Genomic DNA, 27,254 nt, shown 5'->3' on the forward strand with positions numbered 1-27,254 from the left:
GCACTTCCCTCGTCATACTTGGTCACCAGCCTAGGAGCACAGAAACTTCATGTGAGCTATATGACTTGTTTGCTGAGTGCTCATCACTTGCTCATCACATTGTGGGTTTTTGGGTGGAAAAAAAGCCAGTTCCAGGAAAAATAAAAGTTTCCTTTAAAAGGGCTGCTTCTGTCCACCCTGTCTTTTGCAGAAATAACTAGGTGAAACTTGTAATAGCCCTCTGGCTGCTGGCAGTTGTTAGCCAACAGTTGTTCCTATTTTGATATCACTGGGCCCTTCTGTTATGCTTCATATCTTTCTGTTTCCTTTTAACCATTTTGTCTCAGTTACTCCATATGCAGGAGAGAATATGCACTAGGATGTAGGTGTCAGTTGCTTCTTGATGACCAAAATCCTGGTCAAGATGTAGGTGACACCCAGTCACCTACTGACACCCAGTTCAGTATTTGAATTTCTGTGAATCATTTTCAGCATTTTTTTTAACCTAAATGTGCGAGTGATGTAGGTATGTAGGTAAAATAGCTATTTTCTTTCATCACAAACAAATGCTCAGCTGGAGGGGAAAAAAAAGCATTTGCATTCACTTTACTGTCAGTGAGCTGAACCAACACGGAGATTGTGGCAACTTCCTCTGATTGTAGTAACTTCCTCTTCCTGTTACTTCTACTGTCCATTCTCACCCTTTTTATGTGCTTAAGTAGGGGTAAGGATCCCCTTGAGAGGAGTTTTCATCTCAGTGCTGTTGGTGATCCCTCTTCCTCGGCCTTTGAGATGCACAGCTTGCGCCAGCCTCTGGTCTTAGTGAGGAGCTGGGTGCTGTTTGCTGGGAGGAGCAGTGGGTCACGTTCTGATGTCCTCTGCTGCCTATGCAGCACAGTTGGAGTACCTCTATGTGCTGTCCTACTGTCAGGGCACCCCTGTGAAGGGACTGCCTGCAAGGCCTCTGCATTTCAATTCAGAGAGGTGGAGACAGTGGTCACAAAGGGGCCCCCAGCCCAGGGGCCATGTGCCTAGCCCACGCCTAGGTCCCTGACCTCAGGCTCAGGGTACCTGATTTGTCCTTTCCTTTCCTGGTCCCTGTGGGGAAGTGAGAGCTGTGTGTGGAAGGGGGTGGAATTTGTGACAGCAGCAGTTCCCAGGGCCCTGCATCCTCTGTCCTGTTCCTCCTTTTGCAGGCAGAGCTAGCAGGAAGATTCCAGCCTGGCGAGAGCAGGAGGAAGTGAAAGCATTATGTTCGATTATTTCCACTTGTTTATTCAGCCCAGGGTTTTGGCTGTGTTTGGGATCACAGAGCCCTGACAAGTTTGCTGCCGTTTCCTCCTACAACTGCTCGGTTACTTTGCTTCCTGCAGGCATCCCAAACCTCATGGGTCCATTACACATGCTTCCAGGTAGCTGCAAAGCATTAGCCTTGTTCACCCCACCCTTGAACCTGAGTAGATAAAATCAGGCTCAAGGCTAAGCTACCATGAGAGCACAGTGGGTGTTGCTGCCCCCAAATCAGAGCCAGTCAGCCCTATGGGCTGTTGTCAGCCAACTTGGACATCTCTCCCTGCCTTAAGTCCAGGCAAGGGGCACGGAAACAAGCGTTCAGCCCAAAACAAGCACATTTGAAAGACTCATATGACGAAGGAGAGTAGACTCTTGTCTCAGAACAGAGATGGAGGAGTTATCTCCCCCCTGCCCATGAAGTGCCCCTGCACAATAGATACAAGGTTCTAAGGCAGGAGAGAGGAGACTCCAGGAGAACAAGTAAAGACCTCGGAAAAAAACAAAGAGAACTGAGAAAGGCCGACCACACAAAGTTGGATCAGTCTCCCAACTGCATCAAAACTAGTGCCACAAAAATGGCGCAAAGGGTGTTAGTCATTGGAGACTCCTCTCTGAGAAGCACCAAGGCTCCCATTTGCCATCTGGACAATCTCTCTGGAGAGGTTTGCTGCCTGGGGCCTGTATTTGCGGTATTACAAAGAGACTACTAAGTCTGGTGGGTTCCAAAGACTCCCACTTCCTACTTTTTCAAGTAGGATCAAATGAAGCTGTACCAAGGAAACTCTGAAATACCAAAAAGGAAAAATCCATGTCCCTTGGAAATATGTTGAAGGGATCAGGAGCGCATGTAGTGTTCTCCTCTGTCCTCTCAGTTCGTGACTGGGACCCAGGAAGAAGGAGACAAAGGGGCCAAGTGAATTGGCTGCAAGGCTGGTGCTGTGCCAAGGTTTTGGGTTCTACGGCCTTGGACAAGCTTTTGAGAGACTGGGTATGCTGATGCTGGATGGGGTGCAGCTGACCATGTGGGACAAAAACTCACTGACAGCAGCCCTGCAGAGAAGGACTTGGGGGTTCTGGTAGACGAAAAGCTCGGCATGAGCCAGCAGTGCACGCTTGCATCCCATAAGGCCAATTGTGTCCTGGGCTGCATCAAAAGAGGCACTCTACACCTTGCAAACTAGCATCCCCCTTGATCATGTTTCCTTGTATCACTAACCTGCTCTGGGAATCAGGGGCAGGTGGACCTGCAACAGTGTCAAAATGCAAAAATGCATCAATGAGCAGAGCTGCACTAGTGCTGGGTTTCCTGTGTGCTGTTTCTGCTTGGGTGTTAGTTTTTCATGTCTGTGGGATGAAACTTCAGGAAAGACCAAGGACAGTCTTTGGTATCTTCTCCAACTACAACCAGTTTGTTAACTTGGTAAACTATAGGCTGCTAAGCTTGGGAGCAGCTGTGTGGTATTGATAGTTAAAATACATACATGAATGTATTTTGTTAGCTTTACTAGAATTCTCACAGTTCTGTTTAAGCCACTGTATGTTTCTGTCCCATTTCATTTAATTTCCCCATGTTTTCTTATTTTTAAACATATTTTTATCCACCCCTGGATATGATAACAAGCTTAATGAAGTACATGCTAAACATATATGGCTATAACTTGATTCTCCATCCAAATTATGCTAAACATCACCCTGCGGGGGGAAGTTTAAGTTTAGAGTATAAAGGAAAATTGTTAGTGTTAGAAAAAACAGCATTAGTGATAGCATTAGTTAGATAGAGTGAGAAAAAAAAAATTAGAAAAGTGGGTGGTGGGGGGAGAGAAGAGATTGGAGACCTAGAAGAGGCAGTTGAAGGGCTGTGCTTCTTCTCCTCCACCAAGACAAAAATGCCTTCTTGGTAAGCTCTGCACCTTCACTTTTTGGTGAGGAATACCCCACACAGTATTTTGCTAGCACTGTTATTATATATTCGTGCTATTGCAATGAGTATATTTGTCAACAGCAATTGTGAATGTGTTATATCTTGTTGACTTATTAAATACTTTCAATTTTGCAAAACAGTATCAGCAGAAGTCCTTGGCAGGGCTCTGAAACAGGCGATCATTTGACTACCTTTTTATGTGACACCCGAAGGGGGTGGTTTTGGGAGCTGGGCTAGTTTTGTCTGGTGAAGAGGAGGAGAAGGGTGATCTAATAGCAGCCCACAACTACTCAAAGGACAGTTTCACAGGCAATGGAGCCAACCTGTTCCCAAAAGTGGCAGACAAGACAGCAAGGGCCAATGGCCACACCTGCAACCTGGGACATGTAAGGCTGAGCAATAGGAAAGTATCTCAACTGGGAGGGATGTGCAGCCCAGGGACAGGTCACTGGTGAGGTGGGCGAGGGTCTCCCTCCCTGTAGGTTGTCAAGACATTGGCACAGCTGAGCTGCTCTGGTGCCAAGGATAGTCCAGCTCCAAGTGGCAGTTTGGCCTGAAATCCTTTGGACACCTCTGCTGCTATGACATGCTTGAAGGCAGACTGAAATTGTCTTCTGTGGGGGAATCACAGTGCTCCAGCACTCTCTGTCTCTCTGTCCCTTAGATTGCTTTGTGCTCTTCTTAACAATGGGAAACATACACATTTCTGTGAAGGAATTAAGAAGTTCCTGTTCAGCAAATGGAGTCAAAGCGGAGCAAGACACCTTTTTGTGCCTCATCTATTTAAAAATACCTTTCTTCAAGTTTTATTTCTACATGCAGGCCCATCCTCCTGCTGTTCCTAGCCTGCAGCTTCAGTTTGATTCATGAGCTAAGTTGAAGGAAAGTTGTTAGAAAGTTGAGGCTCACCAGGAGCTGCAGATCTCAGAAATGATGTTTCCATCTCAGCCTGTGTGACTGGGGTGTGGAGCCTGTGGCCATGGGGACTGTGCTCCACTGCTTTGGCAAAGGACAGCCTCATCTCTATGGGAGGCCAAGCTGGGTGCTGCTGCCTGTGCTGGACACAGGAATGTGGCTGTTGTCTTGCCCAGGGCTGAGGCAGCCAGCCACACAGAGGTTCCATCTGGACCTGCTGGTTCCCCTCTGCTCCTCTGCATGCTGAACACAGCCAGGGCATGATGCAGGAGAGATTTGTGACTGGGGCAAGTGGAATCTGAATGCCTGGAGTTGAGCAGGATGGAGGTGCCTGTGTGTTTCCAAGGGGTGAGGGCTGCCTGGACACAGCCCTTCACTAGCTCTGCCATGGTCTGTTCAGACCTGGCCTCTACCCCAGAGCACCATCACTCTGGGGTAGGGCAGGCTGGCACATGGGAGGTGTGCAATGAGGACAGCCTGGGCAGGACGGGCTGGAGCATTGGTCCAGCCAGGACAGCACCATGGCAGAGCCAAGGTCTGTGCCTTTGCCTGCCTTCAGCACCATCAGCCTGGGCAGGGCAGGGCTAGGAGCCACCAGGCCGTGGGTGACAGGAATTGGGCTGTCCCAGCAGCTCATCAGTCTGTTTACATAGACTGGAGAGCTGCCAGCAGCAAGTATCTGGAGCAGGAACTTACCAGTGCTAGAAGCAGAAGTGAAAACCATGCAGAAGTGAAAGCAGAGCCCAGAGTTGTCTTAGTTCACTCCCTGCAGAGGACCCCGGAACACACAGCAGCACAGGCATGGAGCCCCTCTCCTTCCAGGAATACATCTGCTCCCTGGACCCCACCACCCTACCCCGCATCCTCAGGATATGCTCTGGTGTCTACTTCCAAGGTGAGTGCTGGGTGCCCACTGCCACAAAGGAGTGCCCCTAGGCTGTGCCACCTCCCCCTGGCCCTGAGAGATGAAACCTGGACCAGTGTAATTTCCTCAGATGATGGTCATGTTGGTGGCGAGATGCAGTCAGAAATTAGCAAATGTTTTTGCTGGATTTCTGGGGCTTCCAAAAAAAAGTGGGAATGCACAGTGGGATCCTGCCCACTGTGCCAACACCATTGTGCAAGATACCATCAGGACTTGTGAGATTTCTAGCACTAGGTCACACTGACTTTTAAAGAGCAGAAGCAGTGTTCTAATTCTTTTTCCCTGAAGCTCAGCAGAGATGGATGTTTAGCTCTCCCAAAGAGCCTTTGCCATCGATAACATCTTAAATTTACTAAATGAGGAGAACTGCCACCGTTCATTGAAACAACAGCAGTTAACGTATTTAGCAGTTGCTGGTAGTTGCGGTGAGGAGGCTGGAGCAGAGCGGGATGTTTGTCATGAGTCCATCTCAGAGTGGGGAGAAATTTTAGGCTGCAAAATGTTTGGTAGCAGCTCATTGAGTGCAGAAATTCAGGGTCAGAAGGGGTCATTGCTCATGGTGGATGGTATCATGGCATGGCAGCATAGTCTGAGGAGTTCCTGCTCCATGAAAGGCAGAGTGTCCCAGAACATACTTACCCTGTCCCTTCGCAGTGTAGTCAAGTACCAAATCTTTCCCACAGCTTGGAAATGGTGTTTGCATTTGGCATGCAATTACATTGTTCAGTCTCCAGCCATTCCTGTTGTACTCTTCTGCACTGTTTATCTCCTGTGTTACGACACCTGCACTGCTACCAGCACTGGAAGCTTTTCAGGGCATGGATTGTACAAGCTTCTAGGTATTTCTGACTGCTTAGAAATAAGTGTCAGCACAACAAAGACCCCTTGGCCAGCTCTTCCAAGGCTCCCAGCTACATATTCCCTTGGCTGCTGGTAGATGGTGTTAGACTTTCACAGGCAGATGATTATGCACCAGGGGTTAGTCAGCATTGCACCCTGCAGATGTGTTATCTTGCAGAGATAACGTTTCTTAAACATTTTGAGTTGAATGTTTCTGGATTTCCTGTCATTACTTCTGGCTTTCTGTTTTGGGGACTGCAAGTGGGCGGGGAGGGTGTCTCCAAGAACTTAAACAAAACTTCTGCCTCTCTCAGCCCTTTCTCAGGCTCCTTCCTCAGCCAAACACTCTTCATGTCCTCCACATTCTTGTTAATATTTCATGTTGCAACAGCTGTGGCTTGATGCCACGATAGCACCGAGGAGCAACTCAGGTTCCTACATGGACCAGCCACGAGCCTCCTCATGCAGAGCCTGTGTCTCACTGCCACCCAAGGGAGCCAATCCTGCCAGGCATGTGGGGGGTTGTCATGGTTCCGCTCGAGTGGGCAGCTGAGCTCCACCACAGCCGCTCTCTCACTCCCCCTCCTCAAAGAGGAATGGGGAGAAAATATGAGAAAAGGGCTCAAAGGTTGAGATAAGGATGAGAAAATCACTCAGTAATTATTGTAACGGGCAAAACAGACTCGGCATAAGGAGATAGTAAGATTTATTGCCTATTACTAACAAGCGAGAGAAGTGAGAAAACAAAGGAAAAAAAAAAAACAAAAGCACCTTCCCCCCATCCACCCTCTTCCACCTCCTCCCCCCGAGCGGCGCAGGGGAACGGAGGAATGGGGGTTATGGTCAGTCTACAGCACTTCTTCTCTGCCGCTCCTTCTCGGTCACTCTCGTCCCCTGTGCTGTGGGGTCCCACCCACGGGATGCAGTCCTTGATGAACTGATCTGGCGTGGGCTTCCCACAGGCAGCAGCTCTTCCAGAACTGCTCCAGATATGGGTCCGTACCACGGGGTCCATCCCTCAGGAGAAAACTGCTCCAACCTGGCTCCCCTACGGGCAGCAGCTCCTGCCAGGTCACCTGCTCCACCGTGGTCTCCTCCACGGGCTGCAGCGTGGAACCCTGCTCCACTGTGGTACTCCATGGGCTGCAGGGGGACATCCTGCTTCACCATGGTCCTCACCACAGGCCACAGGGGACTTCTGCTCCGGCACCTGGAGCACCTCTCCCCCTCCTTCTACACTGACCTTGGCACCTGCAAGGCTTTTTTCTCATTCCCTTGACTCTCCCGGCTGCTGTCTGGCGCAGTGTTTTTTTCCCTGTCTTAAATATGCTCTCACAGAGGCGCAAAACAACATCGCTTATTGGCTCAGATCTGGAAAACAATGGGGCCTTTCCCAAACATCAGGCAGCTTCTAGATCTTTCTCACAGAAACCACCTCTATGGCTCCCTGCTACCAAAACCTTGCCACGTAAACCCACTACAGGGGTTCACAAGGTCTCTGCACCATGGCACAAGGCATGGCTGTGCTGTGGGCAGTGCAGCCCTACTGTGTGCATCCTCCAGTTTCAGATCATGTCCTCGATACTGTCACAGTGTGGCTGGAGGGGGACCGGTGCTTGCATACTGCAAGACTTTCTGATGCTTTCGAGTTTTCATTCACCTCTTCCTGGTTATTTTTCCATAGTAATTTCCACATTGAGGTTCTCCCTCTCCTGAGGAAGAGGTCCCAGGGGCAGGCACTCTGCGGCTGTTCTTACCTTGCTGTTTCCCCTACACTCTGCAGAGCCATGCTCATTGCTGCAGCTGTGCCTGTAGCCATGTCCTCCTTGAGCACAGGGATGCCAGCCAGCTGACAGCAGTGTCTCCAGCCTTGGCTCCCTCTGGCCCAAGCCTGCTGACATGGCTGTGCATGTCAGTACATCATGCCATGGTGTTTTGGGTTTGACCAGTACATGGGGCTGTCAGAGGTGCCAGCTCAGTCCGTTCACCCAGGTGGCCCATTGAGCTCCCTGTCTGCCACCACTGAGCCTGCAGACCAGCTCTGTCCTGACCCATGCAGCTGCCAGCCCTCCTCCCTGTCCATACAGCCCCTCCATGGCCCCCTTCAGCATTCTGGGAACCCACAGCCCCACCACAGCCCTAGAGTCCTGTGACTTCCCCAGGAACATTGGTGCACAGCAGCTGTGCCCTGGAAGCATTTCCACACCATGCAAGCACTTCCCACATTTCTGCAAGAAGCTGATCCTTGCATAATCCCCAAAGCTGGCGCCACCTGCAGCAGGCAGCTCACACCACCCTCTACCCCAGCCACATCCATCCAGCTCCCTCCAGTTTCCCCTGCCCATGGGAAGAGTTAAAACCAAAGAGCTCCAAGTGTGCGCACGAGCAGCCTGAAGTGTCTGCTCATGCTCAACCCCAGTCAGGCCCATGTGCACTAGGACACTCAAGCTCAGCCCACTGCCAGAAAGAACAAAGCCTGCACCAGGGACAGGCTACAGCTCGGCCTCTTGACACTGCCATGGGACTCATTACAGACAACCAAATACAGGCCACCACCATGTAAGTGGTATTTGGCAGTGATACAGACCATGCCCAGACTATTTGTGGTGGGAACTGCCAAACTCACAGCGTCGGTGGTGTTGGCAGGAACCTCTTGTGACCATGCAGGCCAAACCCAGGCAGGGCCATGCTGAGCCAGTGGCACATCCAGTGCCACATCCAGGCAGCTTTTGAAGATCTCCAAGGAAGGAGACTCAACGAAGTCTCTGGGCAAGCTGTACCGATGACAGACCACCAACACAATAAAACAAGTCTTCTAAAGTTCATAGGAAGTCCTCAGAACTTAAGAGCTTATTCCCATCCATCGGCAGGACTTTGAGCTTCTCTTTGTTGAACTTCATGAGGTTCCTGTCCTCACACTTGTCTTTCAGCCTCTTGAGTGCCCTCTTGGACAGCAGCATGACCCTGCAGTGTATCAGCCAGTCCTCCTGGTTTTGTGTCATCTGGAGGTGCTGAGGGTGCTCTCTGCCCCATCATCCAGACTGTTAATGAAGATGTTAAGCAAGATTAGACACAGTATTGACACCTGGGGTACACCACCAGTTACTGGCTTCCAAGTAGACTTTGTGCTACTGATCACCACCCTCTGGGCCCATAACCCAGTTTTCAGTCCAGCACAGCAGGCACTTATCTAACCCATACTTCAGCTGCTTCTCTACAAGGATGTGATAGGAGACATGCCAAAATTTTTGGCGCCAAAAACCTTACTGAAGTTAAGGTAAACACTACCCACTGCTCTCCCCTTGTCCACCGAGCCTAACGCCTCATTGTAGAAGGTGATCAGTTGGTTAAGCACGATATAATCCCCTATTGATAATCTGGGTGGGCTTTGGCTTTCCTAACCCCAACCCTGCCTTCTAGACCATATCGCTATATTCCTCTTTGGTCACCTTCCCCTGCTGCCACCTCTCGCAGGACTCCTGTGTATCTCTGACTTCAGTCAGGATCTTCTAGTGTTAGATGGAAGCACCAATCACCTGCAGATGTTCTGAGGAGACAGGAAGGGACAGCTTAGAGGAAATTCAAAGGTCTGAATCTAAAACCCATCTTTGTGTCATTCTGTGTGTTGTTAACAGAGATTAACAACGGTTAAAAATGCTGGTAGAGGCAGATTCTTCCAGGAAATCCTGAGGGATGCTGGTTGCTCAGCCCTCTTCAGCTGTGCTGAGCTTCACCACACTTGGCACCAGAGTGTCCAGCTGCAGCCCCACTTGTGCAGGACAGCAGCAGTAGCAGAGAATGTGGCCTTGTGTGATCCGGAGCAATCTCTGCCCACTGGTAATCAAAGCATGTGGGCTCAAAATCAATCAGCCAAGCAGAAATAAACCCATTTGTGAACAGATTGCAAGCAGCAGCTGATGGGCTTGGCAGCAATTGCTTCCTGCACCACTCCCAGAGTACAAGTGCCCATACTGATGGGTGACAGCTCCCTGTCCCCATGCTCTGAGAGGAGGCAGGGGATAACAGAGTTGCTGGAGCCACTCCACAGCCACATGTGACCCAGCTGGGCTGTCTGGGACCATGTGGGACACCTGCACCCCACAGCCCAGTCTCAGCACAGTGACTGTCAATGACAACATGTCTCTCCTCTCCCTGCAGGGTCTGTGTATGAGATCTCAGGCAATGAGTGCTGCTTGTCAACTGGTGACCTGCTGAAAATCACAGCTGTCACACTGCAGAAGGTTGTCTGTGAGAATGTGCACACGGGGCAGACAACGGAGCTGCTGCCAACATTTAAGGGTGAGCAAGAACACCCTGCCCCAACCCACCACAACCGAGCCCCATGGCACCCCATAGGGCCCTCCTCACTGGGAGGCCCTTTGCACCTGTCAGGGTCTCATCCTTGCCCTCCCACAGGTCTTTTCCAGCCTGCCCTAGATCTGGTGCCATACCCCACGCCACAGGGACCCTTCCTGGGGGTCAGCGGGAAGAAGGGCTTGACGCTGCACCAGGCACTGGAGTGGAGGGGCAGGCAGACACAGCCACTACGGTGCCCCACCATCGGCCCCCATGCCCTGCTCCTGAGCCCTGTCTATGAGGTGCAGGCCACCATGAACCGTGAGTCCTGCTGTGGGGCCAGGCAGGGGTGCTGGGGGGTGGAGAGTGGGGGGGGCCTTACACGAGTTTGTTGATAGGGCCCTGACACGGGCAGCATGGGTGGTTGCAGGCAGGGTGGGCACAAGGTGAGGTTCTCTACAGCATGGGAAGAGGCCGAGCACAAGATCAGAGTGGTTCTGCCCCTCCAGTGCGACGGGATGAGGTGAAGATCCCCTCCACGCTGGAGGTGGATGTGGAGGATGTGACAGAGGAGTCGCAGGACGTCCACTTCTCCCGGCCACTGCTGCTGAGCGAGGTGCTGGGGATGGAGGAGGTGCTGCCGACACAGGCCGAGATCCTGGAGGGGCCCCACAGTGCCACCATCTTTGAGAGTGCCTGGGTCTCCCGCCTGCGGAAGGGACAGCGGCTGCAGATCCACAGCTGCTCCCACACCTGGAGGGTCCTGGCCTCTGCCCGCAGCGGTACCCGCCGTTTCCTTCTCTCCAGTGCCTACCAAGGCCGCTTCAGGCGGCGGCCCCGGCAGTTTGCAGGGGTGCAGGAGCTGGCAGCCAGCCTGCAGCCTGGCCAGCAGCTGCACGTGGTGGTAATGCAGGACTGTGAGGGCCACGAGGACGACGTGCCCCCGCTCAGTGTGGGTGACCGGCTGGAGGCCCGGCAGCTGCTACTGGCTGGTGCCAGCACCCGGCTCCTGTGCCTCCGCCATAGTGAGGAGGAGGGTGAGGAGGAGGGTGAGGAGCTGCTGCTGCCCCTGGATCTGGGGGGCAGCTTTGTCGAGGAGGTGTGTGACAGCAAGAAGTACAGGCTGACGGAGCTGGTGGAGCTGCTGCCACTGCCATGCGATGTCCGGGTGGTGGCCACGGACCCAGCGCTGGAGAGGGATGTGCTGGGCTCCTTCCCTGCACTGCGGCTGGAGGCCCGCATCACCCAGCCCTTCCTGGTCAGCAGCTTCTGTGAGGAGCCAGATAAGGGCTTTGAGATCCCACCCCAGTGGTTGGACCTCTCCCTTGTCCTCACTGAGGAGCCTGTCTGCTCCCAGGCCCCCTCCACGCACTGCTCCCATGTGGAGGAGCTGACTGAGGCCTTCTACTACAAGCTGCTGGCACAGCTGCCGGGTGGCTCAGCCCCTCCACCCCCACGGCCCCCCAAGCCGAAGGTGGCCAGTAGGGATGTGCAGGTACAGCCATGCCCTGCCCCAGAGCAGGACAGGGCACGCTCCAGGGGAAAGCGCTCCCAGGTCCCCAGACCCACCACCAGCTCCCAGACACGCCTGGCTCAACCACTGCCACCGCCATTGGTCCTTCCCCAGAAGGTGAAGAGCCTTACTACCCACCGGAGCACCCCCAATGAGTACAGCCCACGTCCCCGTCTGCCGGCAGCTCCCCGGTCCCGCAAGGTTCCCAGTGACACAGGTGAGAGCACAGGGCCCCCAGTGGCAATAGCGGGTTGTATGTATGTATTACATGTATTTGTATTGTTGTGGGGCACTGCTGGCCATGAGGTACCTGGGGCTGTCCCCATGGGGACATGAGGCAGGGATGTTCTGCTGAGGAGACCGGCACCCAGCCACGTGTTAGCCCAAGACCAGCTGGGTTTCTGTGGGTGGCTGTCCCATCCTTTGTCCCACACATGGACCGTGGCATGAGGGAAAACAAGGTCTGGCCTCAAGGGCTATTGAGAAACAAACACTGTACATGAGCACTTGGCCTTGACCTGCTCTCAAATGCAGAATATTCCTGCCCCCCAAATTGCAAGGGACCTGTGGCATTAGAAGCCAGCGTCTATAATGGCGAGAAGCCTTTTTCCTTGCAGGCACTTGGCCCCAGACTCGCTGGGGCTACCTGGTGCAGGTACTCCTCCTGCACCACCACATCAGGGAGGAGGGGAGGGCAGGCAGGGGCATCTCCCTGTAGGGTTTCAGCCATGCTCCAGCTCCATTTATGTACATAGTCTGTACTTCTCTCTTGCAGACATGGAGAGAAGCAGTGATGAACATGACTATGAAGTCATTGAAGAAGACATTCAAAAGACAATTAAAAAAATGCAGACTGTTTTTCCTTTCTAATCATCTGGTTTCTGGAAGCTGTCCAGCCTCTGAATATTCTTAGATCTTGTATTAAATTAAGGCTATTAAATAGCCTATTTAAATAAAGACTAAATACAACCTTAAGGGTCCACAGCACAACTTCCACCTGCCTCGATGATGCAAATAATGTGCCCCCCTTTCCTTGAATGCATCCTGGTCTGCATTAGCAGAGGAGTAGCCAGCAGGTCAAGGGAGGGGCTTGTCAAACCTCTGCTCTGCCCCTGTGAGGCCCTACTAGTGAAGACTCCAGTCCAGCATCCAGGTCTAGGGTCCCAACCATAAGAAGGATGTGGGGCTGTTAGAGTGGGCCCAGAGGACCATGAAGATGATCAAGGGGCTGGAGCCCCACTCCTACGAAGAAAGGCTGGGAGAGCTGAGGCTGTTCAGCCTACAGAAGGCTCTAGGGTCACCTCATCGCAGCTTTTCAGTACAGGGAATTATAGAGAGGATGGAGAACACGGTTTTGCTTGGACAGTGACAGGACAAGGAGGAATGGTTTTAAATTAAAAGAGGGGAGATTCAGATTATGGGTTAGGGGGAAATTCTTAACTGTAAGGGTAGTAAGGCACTGGTACAGGTTGCCCAGAGAGGTTGTGGATGCCCTATCCCTAGAGGTTGGATGAGGCCCTGAGCAACCTGATCTCGTGGGTAGCATTCCTGCTGATGGCAGGGGGATTGGAACTAGATGATCTTTAATGTCCCTTCCAACCTCAGCCCCATATGATTCTATGAATGCAAGTAGCCCATATGCCTGAGGAATGGCCACATATGCAGACTAAATCCTCCCTGCTCTGCTGTAGCTGGCTGTTTTGCTATGGATTGCATCCTCTGCTGTCACTCGTCTGACTCTCCAACTGCACCAGAGCAGCAAACAGTTGGGCAACCATCCTGGGAACGGAGCAGTCACCAAGATGTCATTGAGGTGCTGGCCAGGGCCCTAGAACACGTGTCTCACTCTGCTCCTATGCACTAATATCATCCACACACTTTCTGCATAATAGCTTGGCTGGATCCTAAGGATGTGCCATGCTCATAGCCATTTCAAATTGAAAAGTTTAGAACAAATTCTTCTCTTGCAGTAGTTTTGCTGGAATCTACTAAAGGCTCATGAACCAGCATCAGCAGCTTTCTATACATCCTACTACTGGACAAAACATTGCCATCCTGCCTGACTGCTGCAGTGCCAGGCAGCACCAACACAGGGCAATTTCCAGACCTAGGTACTTCAGATTAGAAGCAGGTACAAATCAGAGCTGGAAAACAAACTTCTCAATTCCTTTACTAGTAAACTGTTGGAAAAAATAATAATAATCTCTCAGTAAAGTGTAATTTTGGGTTGTTTTTCAGTTCATGTCCTTCCTCACTTAGGGTCTAGAGAAGATTTACCAAGTTGCAGAGAGCATCTCCTCCCTTCTAACTTGGCAAAAGCCCTACATGGGATTTGAGCTGGTTTCCTTCTCTTTGTTCTCACCCTGTGATTTACAGTCAGTATCAGGGTCCTCTCCTCAAATCACAGCATTGTGACTAAGACACTGACTCTTGCTGTTGAGATCATTTCACTGAATACTCACCAAAGCAAGAACTCATCTCTCCTGCAAACAAGCACTATCACCATTTATAGCACCTAAACATTATGTACAAAGCTTCAACCAAGCAACCCACTGCAGCCATCCCAGAACACGATTTTTGCTTGCCCTGGAGGAAAAGAATAATTGTTGAACTATGGCTGAGGAGGATGAGGAGAGGAGCAGGAGCTTGGATTTCACCCTTAGCTCACTCATAGCTTTAAACATAGGCATTTTTCAAAGCAACAAACACTTCTGTCCCCAACAGATCCAAACCCTACACCAAATTGTCCTGCCAGACAAAAGCAGATGTCCTTTGATGCTTTGAAGAAAAAGCCAACTGGGGCCTAGGTAAAGAATTCAACTCCCTCTACAGCTGAAGACATTTTAACACTCCACTCACAAGCATTTCATATAGTCCTACAACTTCCTTTACTGCAGGCAATTCCACTCATCTTCACTTCCAAAAATAATCATTTTCTTCCTAATCTGCACACCACCTGCAAAATTGAAATTATAGTACTTCTGGCTTCTAGGTCTGCTAGTTTCTATAGCTGTCTCACTTGCTACACATCCATAGTATGATTTAGCCCCAAAAAGTACACCACAGGCTACAGGTGTGACACCATCTGAACCTGCGCAGGACACATTGATTTTGCTACAGCATTAACAACAGTAGCAGGTCCCAGTGTGACAAATGGGCAGAAAGGGAAGAACTGCTTTTCCAAAGCCAGGTCACATCATCCCTCTCAGATAAAAAAAAATCTGAACTGAGACCCATAGCTTGCAACTCCCATGGAAGCCAGCTGACAAGCAGGGAGCACAAGCCCTCAACTGCACATGCATTCTCCAAGAGGTCCCATACTATGGTGAAAGCAGCAAGCAGCTCTCAAAGGACAGGTCAACACAGTGCAGCAAACCAGGCTCCCACCTGGTGGGCAGCAAGCACATTTCAGTTTTATCAGCGTTCAGCTTGAAAGATCCCAGGTCCTGCTTTTCAGCAATGCTAAACACATTTGCCACAGAAACCTTGCATCCTCTTTGTGAGACCAGCTATGTTTTTTACAGGTTCATTGTGAACAATGCTTCTGAATATTTATTAACTACTCAAACATTCCCATTGACAATTGCAAAACAATTCCCAGGAGGTAGTTTTCAGCTTTGCATTTTATACAACAGGAAGTACGTCATGAATGAGAACAGATATTCTGAAGCAGCTGTCAACAGCATGCTGCCTCTCTGAGCAAAACAGGATTGTAGAGAAAGGAGTTGCAAATTTGTTAACTCCACACCGATGCAGCACCACTATCCACATTGCTGCTTCCTAACTCAGTGTTTTCCTCTGTAATGTCTTAAACAAACAAATCCCACTACAACTTGTTACATGATATATAACTAATTTCAGCTTCAGCTAAAGTGCTTTTGGTGGCAGAAATGATCCTGGCTCCATTTAGAACACTGATACAACTTGTAGTTTCTTCTTTCAGTAGTAGAATTATTTAATGTTTTCATGTCCAGATGTTCTTATCAGTTTGACATTTTAAACCAACTTACCAAGTTAAGAAAATTTAAACCAGTTTTAAAAGAAATAAGTATAGTTGACTAAATCCTCAGAAAGCATGGGCTATGCTTTTACCCACACATCTAAGTTTTATCAGCACCTATGTTTTCTTTCTTTAGGGAAGAACAAAAGCCTCTAGAGCTACAGAAGCACGCAAGACTAGCCAAGTTAAATTTTTATTGGATATAAAATTCAAAAGCTCCAGTAATAAGATTACCTCATAGTACAAATATAGATTTAAATGCACAAACTAAACTAATTACAAATCTAGTCATGATTACTGTACACAGTGGAATATTAAGCTTGGCTACCCACTTTGTGAATTAAATGGAATGAAATGTGTGGTAGTAGAAACAGCTCTAGGAGCAAAAGTCAATCTGCCCACAACAAGATTAGAAAGAGTTTTTTTTCTAACAGTCATTCTACTAAGAGACAAAAACAAACTGAAGGCTCTGAAGCTTTGAGTTCAGTTTTCCCATATTCGCTTATGCTTCCATCACATGGTCACGGCACAGTAATCAAGTCCAGTCAACAAAATCCTCCTACATGTTCTGCTTGTCCTTGAGTTCCAACGTGTAGGCACTCACAGAATAACAGTGACTCTTACAGGCTAGAAAGAGAAAAGATCACCTTCCACATTGCAAAGCTTGACAGGTTAACTTGAAACATAGACAAGCATTTGCTTAAAAACAAATCCAGCTGGAAAGAACTTCACTCAGCATCCGTAGACTTATAGTGATCATCATCCACAGTGGAGTAGATGTGTCCCTCACTGCTAAGGAATTCAACTGCTTGCCTTTGAAGAAAAAAAAAAAAGTCAATTGCTAAGCAGTCCACGTCAACACTTTTCTCTCAGGTATTTCCTTTCTACAGCACTCCTTTCCCACTGTTCCCTTCCAGCATCTTCCAAGGGATGCTCCCAGTGACTGTATCTTTTTAGCACTGAAAAAGCTGCTTCACAAATTAGTAGGTACAGAAAGATTTTGAAAGCTATGTCAGTATGATCCCCCAGCAATTCTCAGTCTCTAAGAACAGAGAAGGCCACAACTCTCAGCATTTTTTTTTCCAGATAAAAGCAGAACCTATGGCTCTGGTTCAAACAGTATAGGACACAGGAATATAAGACATTAATACTGTCTTTAAATTTCACTGTTCTTCTCAGTGTCAGGAGGAAGTCATAAGAAACATCTAAGGAAACAAACAAAACCAAACACCACCATCCCCCACTGTATTCCAAAATTTTGTTTGGGATGTAGAGAGAGAAAAACCAGTCCTTGAACAGGTAAAAATACTGCTGAAGCACACCCAGGTACCTATTGCTTTGCTACTGAGCTACTGAACAGCTTGTTTTGAAAACAGAGAGTGTTGCACTTTTATCATCACTTCAACAAACCATGTCTCGTTCTAAACCGTTTCACAGAAGAATTCAAAAAGCTCAGGCTCACTACTACATGAAATTACCAGCCCTGCTAACAAAGTAGGGATCTAGCCTTGCCCACTATTTTCTTCTTTGTCTCCTTTTATCAGTCTCTACCCATATTTCAAGCACATCCTTTGTTTCTACACACTTACTTGATCGTTGACATGCTGACATTGGGGAGCTGAAGTTTCAGCTCTTGAAGACTCATACCTTCTGGGACAGGGCAGTTTTTAATCAGGTTCAGCACCTGGAAGAACATGAACTACACCATTAGCACACAGCTAAGCTTCTCTATCTGCATTAGATAGCAAGGTCAAGGAAGAATTACCAGTCTTCAAAGAATAATCACTGCTTTATCCTTCATCACTCTGCAGCAGCATCCACTGCAACAGCTGTCTCTGGAGAACCTGCTTGCACCCACCTGACTCTGATGTGCTGTGAGTCCATTCACCGGCAGACTGCCACCTCCACCATAGCCCCCCATGTCACCTATCCCAGCAGAGGTAAATGACTGAGGCGCTCTTGATGCTGCCTGCAATTACAAGAGTAGAAGAACTGTGGTTACACAGGCTGCTGTAAACTCAGGGCATGAAAGACTCAGTGTTACATATCAGAGAGACAGTAATTAAAAGCAGATTTCCAAAAGAAACCAATGGGAATTGACTACAACACAATGTCTCTCCAGGGAAGCCAAAACTCCTGTTACACCCTCACTGTAGCTCTTCAACAATTTCAGAATTTCCATCTCCACAACTTGTATACAATTTCCCCAATGAGCCAAGAGTTCACTCTCTTTGAGAGATAAACAATAATCCAGTAACGGCTAGCATGGAATCATGATCTTGAAGTACATACCGTAAGATTTTTTCTGAGGATCATATGCGCATTAACAATCTCTAGGATGTGCGTGGTGAACTCATTCATGTTTTCCAGAGGCATGATCTTAAATGCCACCAAGCTTTTCTTATTCTTTCAGAGATTAAAAAAATAAAAATAGAAAAAACAAGTACAGTACAAGTCAATTAACAAGACAGCTTTAGCAGAATGTGTTTAATCATTCCAGCCAGGAACAGGGACAGTGGTAGGTAGGGAGTTTTTCTGCACGTAACAAGCAAAGTTTTTGGACTTAAGTTTTCATACGTGATCATGCAAAGCAGTGCAGGACAAGACAGCTTCTTTTTTAAATGGCTAGTAACTAACTGCACTTTGCTTTAACACATGCAGCATTATTTAAAGGGTGACTATTATGAGACAACCCTGCTACATAATATGCTGCAGGAAGCATCCCCATTATCCAGATCATGGTCTAAGCTCAACAGGGCAAGCATCCAATAACCTGGTGGCCAGTACTCTTTTCCACTGAAAATAATTTACTGATAAACAGTGACATTTTAAATGCTTCTTCCACCCTTTTGATTTAGTAACGAGTGATTCATACAGCACAGGCAAAAACATTCAAGGATTTTTCCACAGAAAAATATAATCAAAGATCACAAATAACTGGATATTTTAAAGGGAGCCTACTAACACTTTGTCGGATCCACCAATCCTTCAAGCCACTGCTCCTGCCTCATTACTTGAGAAGTAATATATGACCTCACCTGGAAGGACCGAAGATGACCAGCTACTTTTACATAAGTTCCTGGAGGTACCACGATATTCTCGCCACCTGCCTCCTTACAGAGAGGAAAAGGAGAAAGCAAGGTTTTGCTATTCACGTTTCCATTTCTCAATTATCACAATCAATGACTTGAGAAAGGAGATGTAAAGTCTCAAGCAAACACAAATCATATCTGTTCCTATGACCATTTAGAGCAGTTAGGTAAATATAACTGTAAATGAAAAATAGAACTTATTGATAACATAAAATTGAACTTATGTTAAACATGCAGTTAGACAACGTCTGCTTAATTACTCTTACAGAGCTGTTCAGTGGAACTCTGCTGTTCACTTGAAAATGCATTTCCATACTACCAAGAAAGGTAGTATGGAAAATTGCCTTTTCCAACATTACAGGCAACTAAAACATAGATGAGAGACTGCATTCATGCACTTGGAAGGGACCTATAATCTTGAGGATCCAGCTGGGACCCTGGATTGAACCACAGCATGTCCTCATATTTGGAAAAAATATGGCAGGAAGAACAGCTTTTTCTTTACTTCCACACATCAGTGCTTTTGCAACTTGAAAATGCATTTAGATTTAAAGGCTTGCTATATCTGCATGAAACTCCAGTGAAAACTAGCAGCATTTCATGAATCATGCATAGGAAGATGACACAATGTGCAATGATACATGTCTTAATCACAGTCACATACAGAATCTCTTTCACTCTCTGGTTCTGTATTTCTTATGCAGAAGTACTGAGCATGCATCTCTCAGTACAGCAATGGTTGAGCTTCAGCAGTGAAACTCTAAAAAAATTATCTGAAGAGATTCATTGTAGAACCACGTATGAATTACAAAACAGGAGAACAATCATGCAGAACACCAGCGATCTCTATTACAGCAACATCTTTCTTGGCTTTCAGAAGCATGTTATTCCCAAAATACTTTTCTAAACAGCTATTTCTTTTTGTTTGTTTGGAAAACTATTCTCTCCATAGATTCTAAGCACCTTCCACATCGCAGCCTCAGTACCAAATCTGGTGCTTACATCAGTATCGACCCACTGCCTAACATCCATCGGCGCTGCCGTCATGTCGTCCACTTTGTACAGGATGTTCGTCGGCGCTTTCTCAGCGTGCCGAATTATCCCCATGATGGTGACCTGCGTTTGAGGAAGGCCGAGTCAGCCGGGGAAGGCCCGAGGCGAGCGCGCTCCTACTCACAGCCTCCCCGCCGGGCCTCGCCGGTCTCCTCGAGGGCCACCCCCGACGCCCACCTGCGAGATCTCCACGTCCCGGATCCTGAAGGTCTCCTCGACCTGCTCGGCCGCCAGCAGCTGCGACACGGTGCAGGGCACGATGTTCTGCGAGCGGGCGCGCTGCGAGGGGAGGGCGGCGCCGTCAGCGACTCCGGGCAGCGCCCGCCCGCCGCGGCCCAGCGCTCCGGGCACCGGCCGCCCGGCCGCCCGCCTACCTGCTTCTTCTCCGCCTGGGTGCCGGTGGGCGAGCTGAAGCCTCCCGGGGACTGCGCGTAGCCGCCCGCGGGCCCGTAGCCGCCGTCGAAGTTACCTGGGGAGGGAAGGGGAGAGCCCGTCAGGCGGCGGCGCCGCGCCCTCCGCTAGCGCCACGAGGGGCGGCGGCCCCGGGCGCCCCCCGCCCCCGCCCGGCCCCAGGCCGCCCGCCGGGCCCAGCCCGCACCGTGCCCGCTCCACATGGCGGCGGCGGCGGCAGCGCTCGGATGGCGGCTGCCCGCCAGCCCGCGCGCACCGCCCCTCCTCGCGCCCAATCCGTGGGCCCGCTGCGTCGGCCGGCAGCCAATCGTAATCTGCCTTCTTCCGGCTCTTCCCAATGGGGGGAGGCCGCAGGGAGGCTGGCAGCGCCACGTTGAGTACTGGCGCTGCCCGGCCGCGCCGAGGTGCGCGGCGCTGCGAGGGGGCGAACGGGGCGGGGCGGGGCGGGGCAGGGCGGGGCAGGGCAGGGCAGGGCAGGGCAGGGCAGGTCAAGGCAAGGTACGCCTTGGCTCGGCTCGGCTCGGCAGGGCACGGCAGCCACTGGCCGGCATGAAGGCGGCCGTGATCCTCCTGCTGTGGCCGCTGGCCCTGGCAGGTGAGCGGAGGGAGCGCGTCCCGCTGCCCGTCCGGCGGCCCCGAGCGGCGGCGGGGCGCTTCTGGCACGTCACGGACCTGCACTGGGACCCCGAGTACGAGGCGGCGGCGGCGGCCGGGCGGGGCTGCCCGTCGGGGGGCTCGCAGGCCGGGCCGGGCGCGGGGCCGTGGGGCAGCTACCTGTGCGACGCGCCCTGGAGCCTGCTCAACTCCTCCGTCTTCGCCATGCGCCGCCTCCTGCGGCGGCCGGACTTCATCCTGTGGACCGGGTGAGGGCCGGGCGCCGCGGCCGCCTCCCCTGCCCGCTGGCAGCGGCCGGCAGGTGGGAACCGTGCGCCACGGGCTCCTTGGGCTCGCCGCCTCGGCGGTTCTTTCGCTTCTCTGAGACCGCGGCAGCCGACCGCTCGTGTCCGCGTCTGTAGGGAGCTTCGGCTGCGAGGGGAGGCCGGCAGATGCTGGAGGAATTGTCGGGGCCGGTGCTGTGGGTGTGCGTGCTCTCGGGTTGTGGCTTGATCCCGCCTTCTCCGAGGGTCGCCAGGGCTCGGATGGGAGCCTTGAGGAGAGACCGGGGAGCCGGGCGGGAAGGGATTTTTGGCAAACGTGGGGCTGCCTGTGTGGTAACCGTTTTGGAGAGGTGAGGTCTGGACTTGTCTTATGGTGTAAAACAGAGGCTTGGAGAAGAGCTGAGCGAAGCTGGGGGAGAGAGTGTGGCTGTGAGAAGGCCTCTCGATGAGAGCTGTGCTTCCGACAGACCCATCAGTGAGAAACGAAATAAATGAAGGGGAGGTGTTGCGATTCACCATGCCTTTCTTTTCCTTTAAATTGTTGCCAGCTCTGGCTGACTTCACACAGAGCGTGAATACCTGAAAAACTTGCAGGTATGGGATGTGCTCTTTGTGTTGGTGCCCAAAACTCTGCCTGTTAGTGGCATTAGGAGAAGGAGGCTGGAAAACAGCTTGTGGCATTTCTTCAGACTGTCCTGATTTACAGCGCAGTTGCTGAATTCATTGTTCCTGCTTTTTATAGTGTGGAAGACTGTTCCTACTCAGAAATAGTTATGTCATTGGTCTTTATACTTCAAAAGAAAAAATCAAATAAGAGTAATTTTCCCCCAGTTCTTTGACATTGTTTTGAGTTTTGATCTTCCTCTCTGATGGGCTGGCTTGTAGTCCTTGATAGCCCAGCATCATCTGCAAATGCCGTAAGCGTATTAGTGAAACTACTGGAGTGTGCGTCTGCCAGATCTCAATGATTGCTGCATTAATGAAGGCATCCATTTGTTTCATTTTTACTGAAAGAGTTGTTATCCTGCTGTTATCTTGAGTACAAACAGGCTTGTTTCCCTATTGCTGATCAAATTTTGCCCTGAGATTGCAAAATGCTTTCTCTTTTATGATCTCCGATCAGCTGTAGCATCTATTAAATGTTCTGAAGTAGGGTGAGCCTCCATTTCTTATGCTTGTGTACAGTTTTTTCAAGGTATAATAAAGTGGAGCAAGTTTTCACTTTGAGTGATTCCCTGAAACTCCTTCAGTGCTGTGGCCAGAGAGCATAGTGCCAATTCCTACCCTCAAAAACCTCCAGCTTTGTCTTCTAAAAAGAAAACAGAGGGCACAAGTGCAAGTTCTCTGCCTTGCTCATCACTTTAAGCATATGTCTTGCTAGACAAAGGCATTGACCATGCTGTTTCTGTTTTTTTCAGAGATGATACTCCTCATGTCCCCAACGAGAGTCTTGGAGAAGAAAAGGTTCTGCACATAATTGAAAATCTGACCTCTCTGATAAAACAGGTATTTCCAGGTAGGACTTCAGGGAAAGAGAAGGGGAGAGAAGTACAGTTTCATGAGAAGTACTAACCGGTGTGGAGCAATGACAGAATAGGGAAGGGGGAGGGCCCAGAAAGGCTGTGGGCAATAAGACTCCTTTGTCCTTTGGTTAGTTGCTCTATGGAGTGAGGCATGTTTGAATTGAGGCACCTGATGCATTCTGGTTAACACAGAAGAGAGGGGAAAAAAAGTTTCTGTAATCACTCATTAAGACAAAAAAGCTTGCAAAAATTCTTTTTATTTTATCTGTCTCGACAGTGGGGGAAGGAGTGTTACTAATGGTGAGAGCTCATTGATTCATCTGTAAAGCCATGTCTTTGGGTAGCTTGCTCCAAGTAGGGATTGTCTCTGCAACATTGGATCCCGTCAATGCAACCATGTGTATGAGGTGTGGGTGATAATGCTCTTATAAAGCTCTCAAGCCATGCTATTCTTTCTGAGTCTGCAAGTGCATTGAAGAGTTCTGATGAGGATGAACTCTGAAACAAGCATGGACTTCTCTGTGCCTCCTTTTCTCTGTCTCTAGATACTAAAGTCTATGCGGCTATGGGCAATCACGACTTCCACCCCAAGAATCAGTTCCCAGGAAAGGGGCACAGGATCTACAACCAAACAGCTGAAATGTGGCGTCCCTGGTTGAATGAAGCTTCTATTCCCCTGTTCAGAGCAGGTATAGCACCACTGGCTTGTATTGGCAGCACTCTGGAGAACTGGGGCTGGTTCAGAGAATACCACAAGTCATCTTTCCTTCTTTTAACACTCAGAGCAACAGTATTTTCAGTGAAAGGGTACAATTTAATGCTGATTTCTAGCACTGAGTTCTCCTGCATGTAAGAAAATAAATTTCTTTATTCTTTAATCTCTCCTGCTTTCTTTGAGTTACTGGCAAGTATCCCTGCAGAGGATGCACAGTGGTAAGCTTTGGTGGGGGGTAAAGGGGAGGAAGTGTGTTCAAAGAAAGCTACTGGTACAGGCCAACACTGTGGCTCTCTACAGCTGCCCAGCTCCTGCTCCTGCACATTGTCCTTGTGCAGCATCTACCTTCCTCTTGTGAGGCCTAAGAGGGGCAAGAGATGCATAGGGAAGAGTTGCACCAAGTACACAGCTTGGACTGGTCAGAGCACTGTTGGTGCCTTGTCCAGTGATTCTGCTGTGGCTGTTGAGAAAGAGAGCTGAGGGAGGTGGAAACACAGGGATCTGGGGTCATGATAACCAACTGGACCAGACCTCCAGCTCCTCCCCTGATGGTTGCATTTTGCAGGAGCATTCTACAGTGAGAAGCTGCCCAGCCCAAATACAAGGGGGCGAATGATTGTTCTCAATACCAATCTGTACTATGATCAGAATAATGAGACAGCTGGCGAGGAAGATCCTGGAGGGCAGTTTCAGTGGCTGGAAGAAACGCTGACCAATGCCTCTAAAGCAGAAGAAATGGTATTAAAATAAACAAACTTCGCAGAGGGCTTCTCCCAGCATGGAAGCTCTTCTTGCCCCTGATGCTCCCCTCTGTTCAGTCACTGCCAGCCAGTGCTCTGTAGGAAGTATGGGCTCTGTGTTCAGTGTGTCTGTTCACTTTTGTAGGTCTACATTGTCGGGCACATCCCTCCTGGTTTCTTTGAGAAGAAACGAGGCAAGCCCTGGTTCCAGAGTGATTTTAATAAACGATACTTGAAAATTGTGCAGAAGCACCACGGAGTGATTGCTGCCCAGTTTTTTGGACACCATCACACAGACAGCTTTCGGATGTTTTACAGTGATACAGGTACTGGTTCTGGTCACCCACATCTTTTCAGTGACTGCTAGCCAAATACAGCTGGGAAGCCAGAAGAAGCTTGTTTTTATCTTACTTTCTAAAAAATTTTGTAAAATGCTTCGGTCAACAAAACACAACAATGGCCATGATCCTTACCCCCAACCTGTATCTCCTGCTCTCCTCCCTGTTTCCCCTCAAATTCTGTAGTTTTCTGTTGATGCCACGCTGCTGATCTTACTCCATATTGATGGGCTTTGGACATTAGCTGAGATGTAAGGGAGCAATTATGAACCTTTGCATTGTGTTTGTTGGTAGTGCTCTGGGTGGCCTTTGAGTGTGGTTCTCTTGTGCACCCCTCACCATAAGGGTCTTCTACAGCTGTGGAAAGCCTCTTCTTAGTTGCAGCAGTCCCATGTTCAATTTCTCATGCTGTTCAACATGCACACACTTCAGGCATGCACTGTTGGAACTAAGGCTGGTGACAAAGCTGTTTGCAGGGTGATCTGTTCCTGAGATGCTCGCTGTAGTCTGGGCAGTGTCTGATACAAGCTGGGGTCTCAGATTCATGGTTTGTTTTGCCTTTTCATTAAGGTTCTCCAATCAATGTCATGTTCTTGGCCCCTGGAGTGACTCCCTGGAAAACAACATTACCTGGAGTGAACAATGGAGCCAACAACCCTGGGATCCGGGTGATTGACTATGATCCCGACACACTTCAAGTACAGGTAGGTGATCCCTTTGTACTTTGCACTGCAGTTTAGAAGGGTGTTTTAATTCCTCCCTGTGGTTTAAACAGGCAGAACTACAGAATAGAAGAGGCTTTGCCAGAGACAACCTCTAACCAGATACTTCAGTCTTGTAGCTAGCACAAAGTTTTAGTAAGAGCATCAGTGAGTGAAGGCAAAGTGGCCACATTCAGCTGGTTCAGGCCTCCTGCTGGAATGCAGTCCAGACCAGCACAGGACAGACTTTGCTATGTTCTTTGTGTCTTTAGTTAGTCTCCTTTGATACTTGCTTTACCATGCAAGCAATATGGATCACAGGACTTCTCTTTGGGAACTGACAGACGTGTTGACCCCCCTCGAAAAAATATGAATTGTCTAGAAGCTTATTTGGGTCCCTCCTAACTGCTGAATTGATTCATTTATAATGGGATCTGAATTCAGGTGAATTGCAGGGTCTGCTTCTGTTTGATTTGTCTCTTACTTGTGAATGGTGTTTTGTGCCTTTCTTTGCAATGGGTTAAAGCAGCTCTGGATAGGATAAGAAATTTATTCTTGTCTGTCCTAAAATACACTGCATAAGGCAAGGGAGCTAGTGAAGCTGAGAGAAAAAGGGCAAGAGACTGAGAACAGAACTTTTGAAAAACTTTATTCTTTACATTGCTCATGTTTGAGAAAATAATTTAATTCAGTAAGTTACACTACTCCAGGCCTCAGCTCTGCCAGTGAACTGTGTTGAAGATATATACCAGAGTGATTTTAAAGTAGGCCAGGCACAATATTCCTGATATTTGGAAATAAAAATCAGACAAAGAAAAGCCATCCCTTCATTCCTTATGAAATAGTGAATGGGATAATGCTGCTTTTGTGGTGTGTTCTGGAGGCTCTCACCTGCATCGTCTATCCCCAGGTTCACATGTTGATAGAAAGCCCCTGCTGGGAGATGGCTCGCCCCTCATTGGGCTGGGAGATGTGTTACTTGCTGCCAATCTGTGAATATGCTTCACTCTGTTACGCACTGGCATCTGGGAGAAGGGGCTGATAGCATCCTAGGCAAACATTTCACTCAAGGGCTGATCCTCTCCTGATTTGTCTTTGTTCGGTTTTTCTCACTCTGCAGGATATGGTGACTTACTACTTGAACTTAACACATGCCAATATGATGGGCCCAATATGGGAGGAAGAGTATAGGCTGACGAAAGCCTTCCAAATCCCAGATGGCTCTGCACACTCCATGCAGACAGTGCTAGAGAGGATATCGAAGGATGCAAAGTACCTACAGCAATATTATGAGTTTAATTCTGTCAAATATGACCTCGACCTGTGTGGGGAGGACTGCCGTGTTGACCATGTTTGTGCCATCAGAGAAATCGATTTTATGAGATACAATGAGTGCGTTAAAGCCAACAGCTCTACTACTGCCATCACCAGTGTTTGCCTTTTATTACTCTGCTTGCTCTTAGGGGCTCTTCAGTCCCCAGCAAGCAGTCTCATGAGTTAGATCAAGAATGAATGAGGAGAGGACAGTTTCACAGTGATTCACAGTGAATTAGCAATCGTGAATGCTTTTGGAATTGAGAACTTATTTGGAAACTAAGACAAAATCAGCATCTTTTAATAAAAGTTCTACGATGCCGATTAGACCGCTTCTAGAAAGGCTCTATGTATCAGTGATTGCTGTGTTGCCTTTTTGTGCCAGACTGACATGCATCAGAGAGTTTGTCTTCCTTCCACTGCGACTTCTGAGGTAGTTGCAGAAATCAGATGAAGTCCAGGCCTCCCCATGAAGTTTAACTTGCCTTCTGAATGTATGAGAACTGTGAGCTGCCACATGCTCCTGAGGAGCCTGCTGCCAGCTGAATTCTTCATTTTGGCACACACTCCTCTGCTGAAAAGATGGCAGAAAAGGTGGCCTGAAAAGTTTTGGTGGCCTTGTACAGCAGCAGCTTTCCCTCTGGTTTGTGAGCAAAGCCAGGTGGGGTTAGTGCTTCCTTTTACAGTGTATGAATTTCAAAAAAGTTTAGGCCATGACATTCACATGTCAGTGTCCAAGATATGGTTCCAATATAAGCTTGATTTTATTTTTATTTTTTTCCAAGTACCTTCTGTGTTCTGATAACT

At 49.2% G+C, this 27,254-nt stretch overlaps 3 protein-coding genes across 3 annotated transcripts; 2 read left to right on the top strand and 1 right to left on the bottom strand.

The window, feature by feature from the left end:
* Nucleotides 1–4,846: 4,846 nt before the first annotated feature.
* On the top strand, nt 4,847–13,281 carry THEMIS2 (thymocyte selection associated family member 2). Its single transcript, XM_082777788.1, has 5 exons — nt 4,847–5,003; nt 10,032–10,172; nt 10,290–10,490; nt 10,679–11,899; nt 12,458–13,281. The coding sequence occupies exons 1-5, from the start codon at nt 4,910–4,912 to the stop codon at nt 12,550–12,552; spliced, it is 1,752 nt and encodes a 583-aa protein (XP_082633914.1). The 5' UTR covers nt 4,847–4,909; the 3' UTR covers nt 12,553–13,281.
* Nucleotides 13,282–15,859: 2,578 nt separating this feature from the next.
* On the bottom strand, nt 15,860–20,532 carry RPA2 (replication protein A2). Its single transcript, XM_082777277.1, has 9 exons — nt 20,426–20,532; nt 20,202–20,296; nt 20,005–20,106; nt 19,777–19,890; nt 18,721–18,795; nt 17,975–18,088; nt 17,541–17,651; nt 17,272–17,366; nt 15,860–16,495 (listed from the first exon to the last, which is right to left on the bottom strand). Exons 1-9 carry the CDS (start codon nt 20,439–20,441, stop codon nt 16,411–16,413), a joined length of 807 nt encoding a protein of 268 aa, XP_082633403.1. The 5' UTR covers nt 20,442–20,532; the 3' UTR covers nt 15,860–16,410.
* A 216-nt stretch (nt 20,533–20,748) lies between these two features.
* Nucleotides 20,749–26,765, top strand: SMPDL3B (sphingomyelin phosphodiesterase acid like 3B). Its single transcript, XM_082777289.1, has 7 exons — nt 20,749–21,101; nt 22,535–22,632; nt 23,185–23,328; nt 23,920–24,092; nt 24,240–24,420; nt 25,003–25,136; nt 26,254–26,765. The coding sequence occupies exons 1-7, from the start codon at nt 20,788–20,790 to the stop codon at nt 26,632–26,634; spliced, it is 1,425 nt and encodes a 474-aa protein (XP_082633415.1). The 5' UTR covers nt 20,749–20,787; the 3' UTR covers nt 26,635–26,765.
* Nucleotides 26,766–27,254: the final 489 nt, after the last annotated feature.

This window comes from Aythya marila (genome assembly GCF_965140915.1).
Source record: "Aythya marila genome assembly, chromosome: 22".
NCBI lineage: Eukaryota > Metazoa > Chordata > Aves > Anseriformes > Anatidae > Aythya > Aythya marila.

Coding starts and splice junctions, on each gene's coding strand:
- THEMIS2 (XM_082777788.1), top strand. CDS start 4,910: ATGGAGCCCCTCTCCTTCCAGGAATACATCTGCTCCCTGGACCCCACC. Junction 10,173..10,289: donor GCTGCTGCCAACATTTAAGG/GTGAGCAAGAAC, acceptor GCCCTCCCACAG/GTCTTTTCCAGCCTGCCCTA. Junction 10,491..10,678: donor GGTGCAGGCCACCATGAACC/GTGAGTCCTGCT, acceptor CTGCCCCTCCAG/TGCGACGGGATGAGGTGAAG.
- RPA2 (XM_082777277.1), bottom strand. Junction 18,089..18,720: donor GTCATCTTCGGTCCTTCCAG/GTGAGGTCATAT, acceptor AATCTCTGAAAG/AATAAGAAAAGCTTGGTGGC. Junction 17,367..17,540: donor TCACAGCACATCAGAGTCAG/GTGGGTGCAAGC, acceptor ATGTTCTTCCAG/GTGCTGAACCTGATTAAAAA.
- SMPDL3B (XM_082777289.1), top strand. CDS start 20,788: ATGAAGGCGGCCGTGATCCTCCTGCTGTGGCCGCTGGCCCTGGCAGGT. Junction 23,329..23,919: donor TATTCCCCTGTTCAGAGCAG/GTATAGCACCAC, acceptor TGCATTTTGCAG/GAGCATTCTACAGTGAGAAG. Junction 25,137..26,253: donor CCGACACACTTCAAGTACAG/GTAGGTGATCCC, acceptor CTCACTCTGCAG/GATATGGTGACTTACTACTT.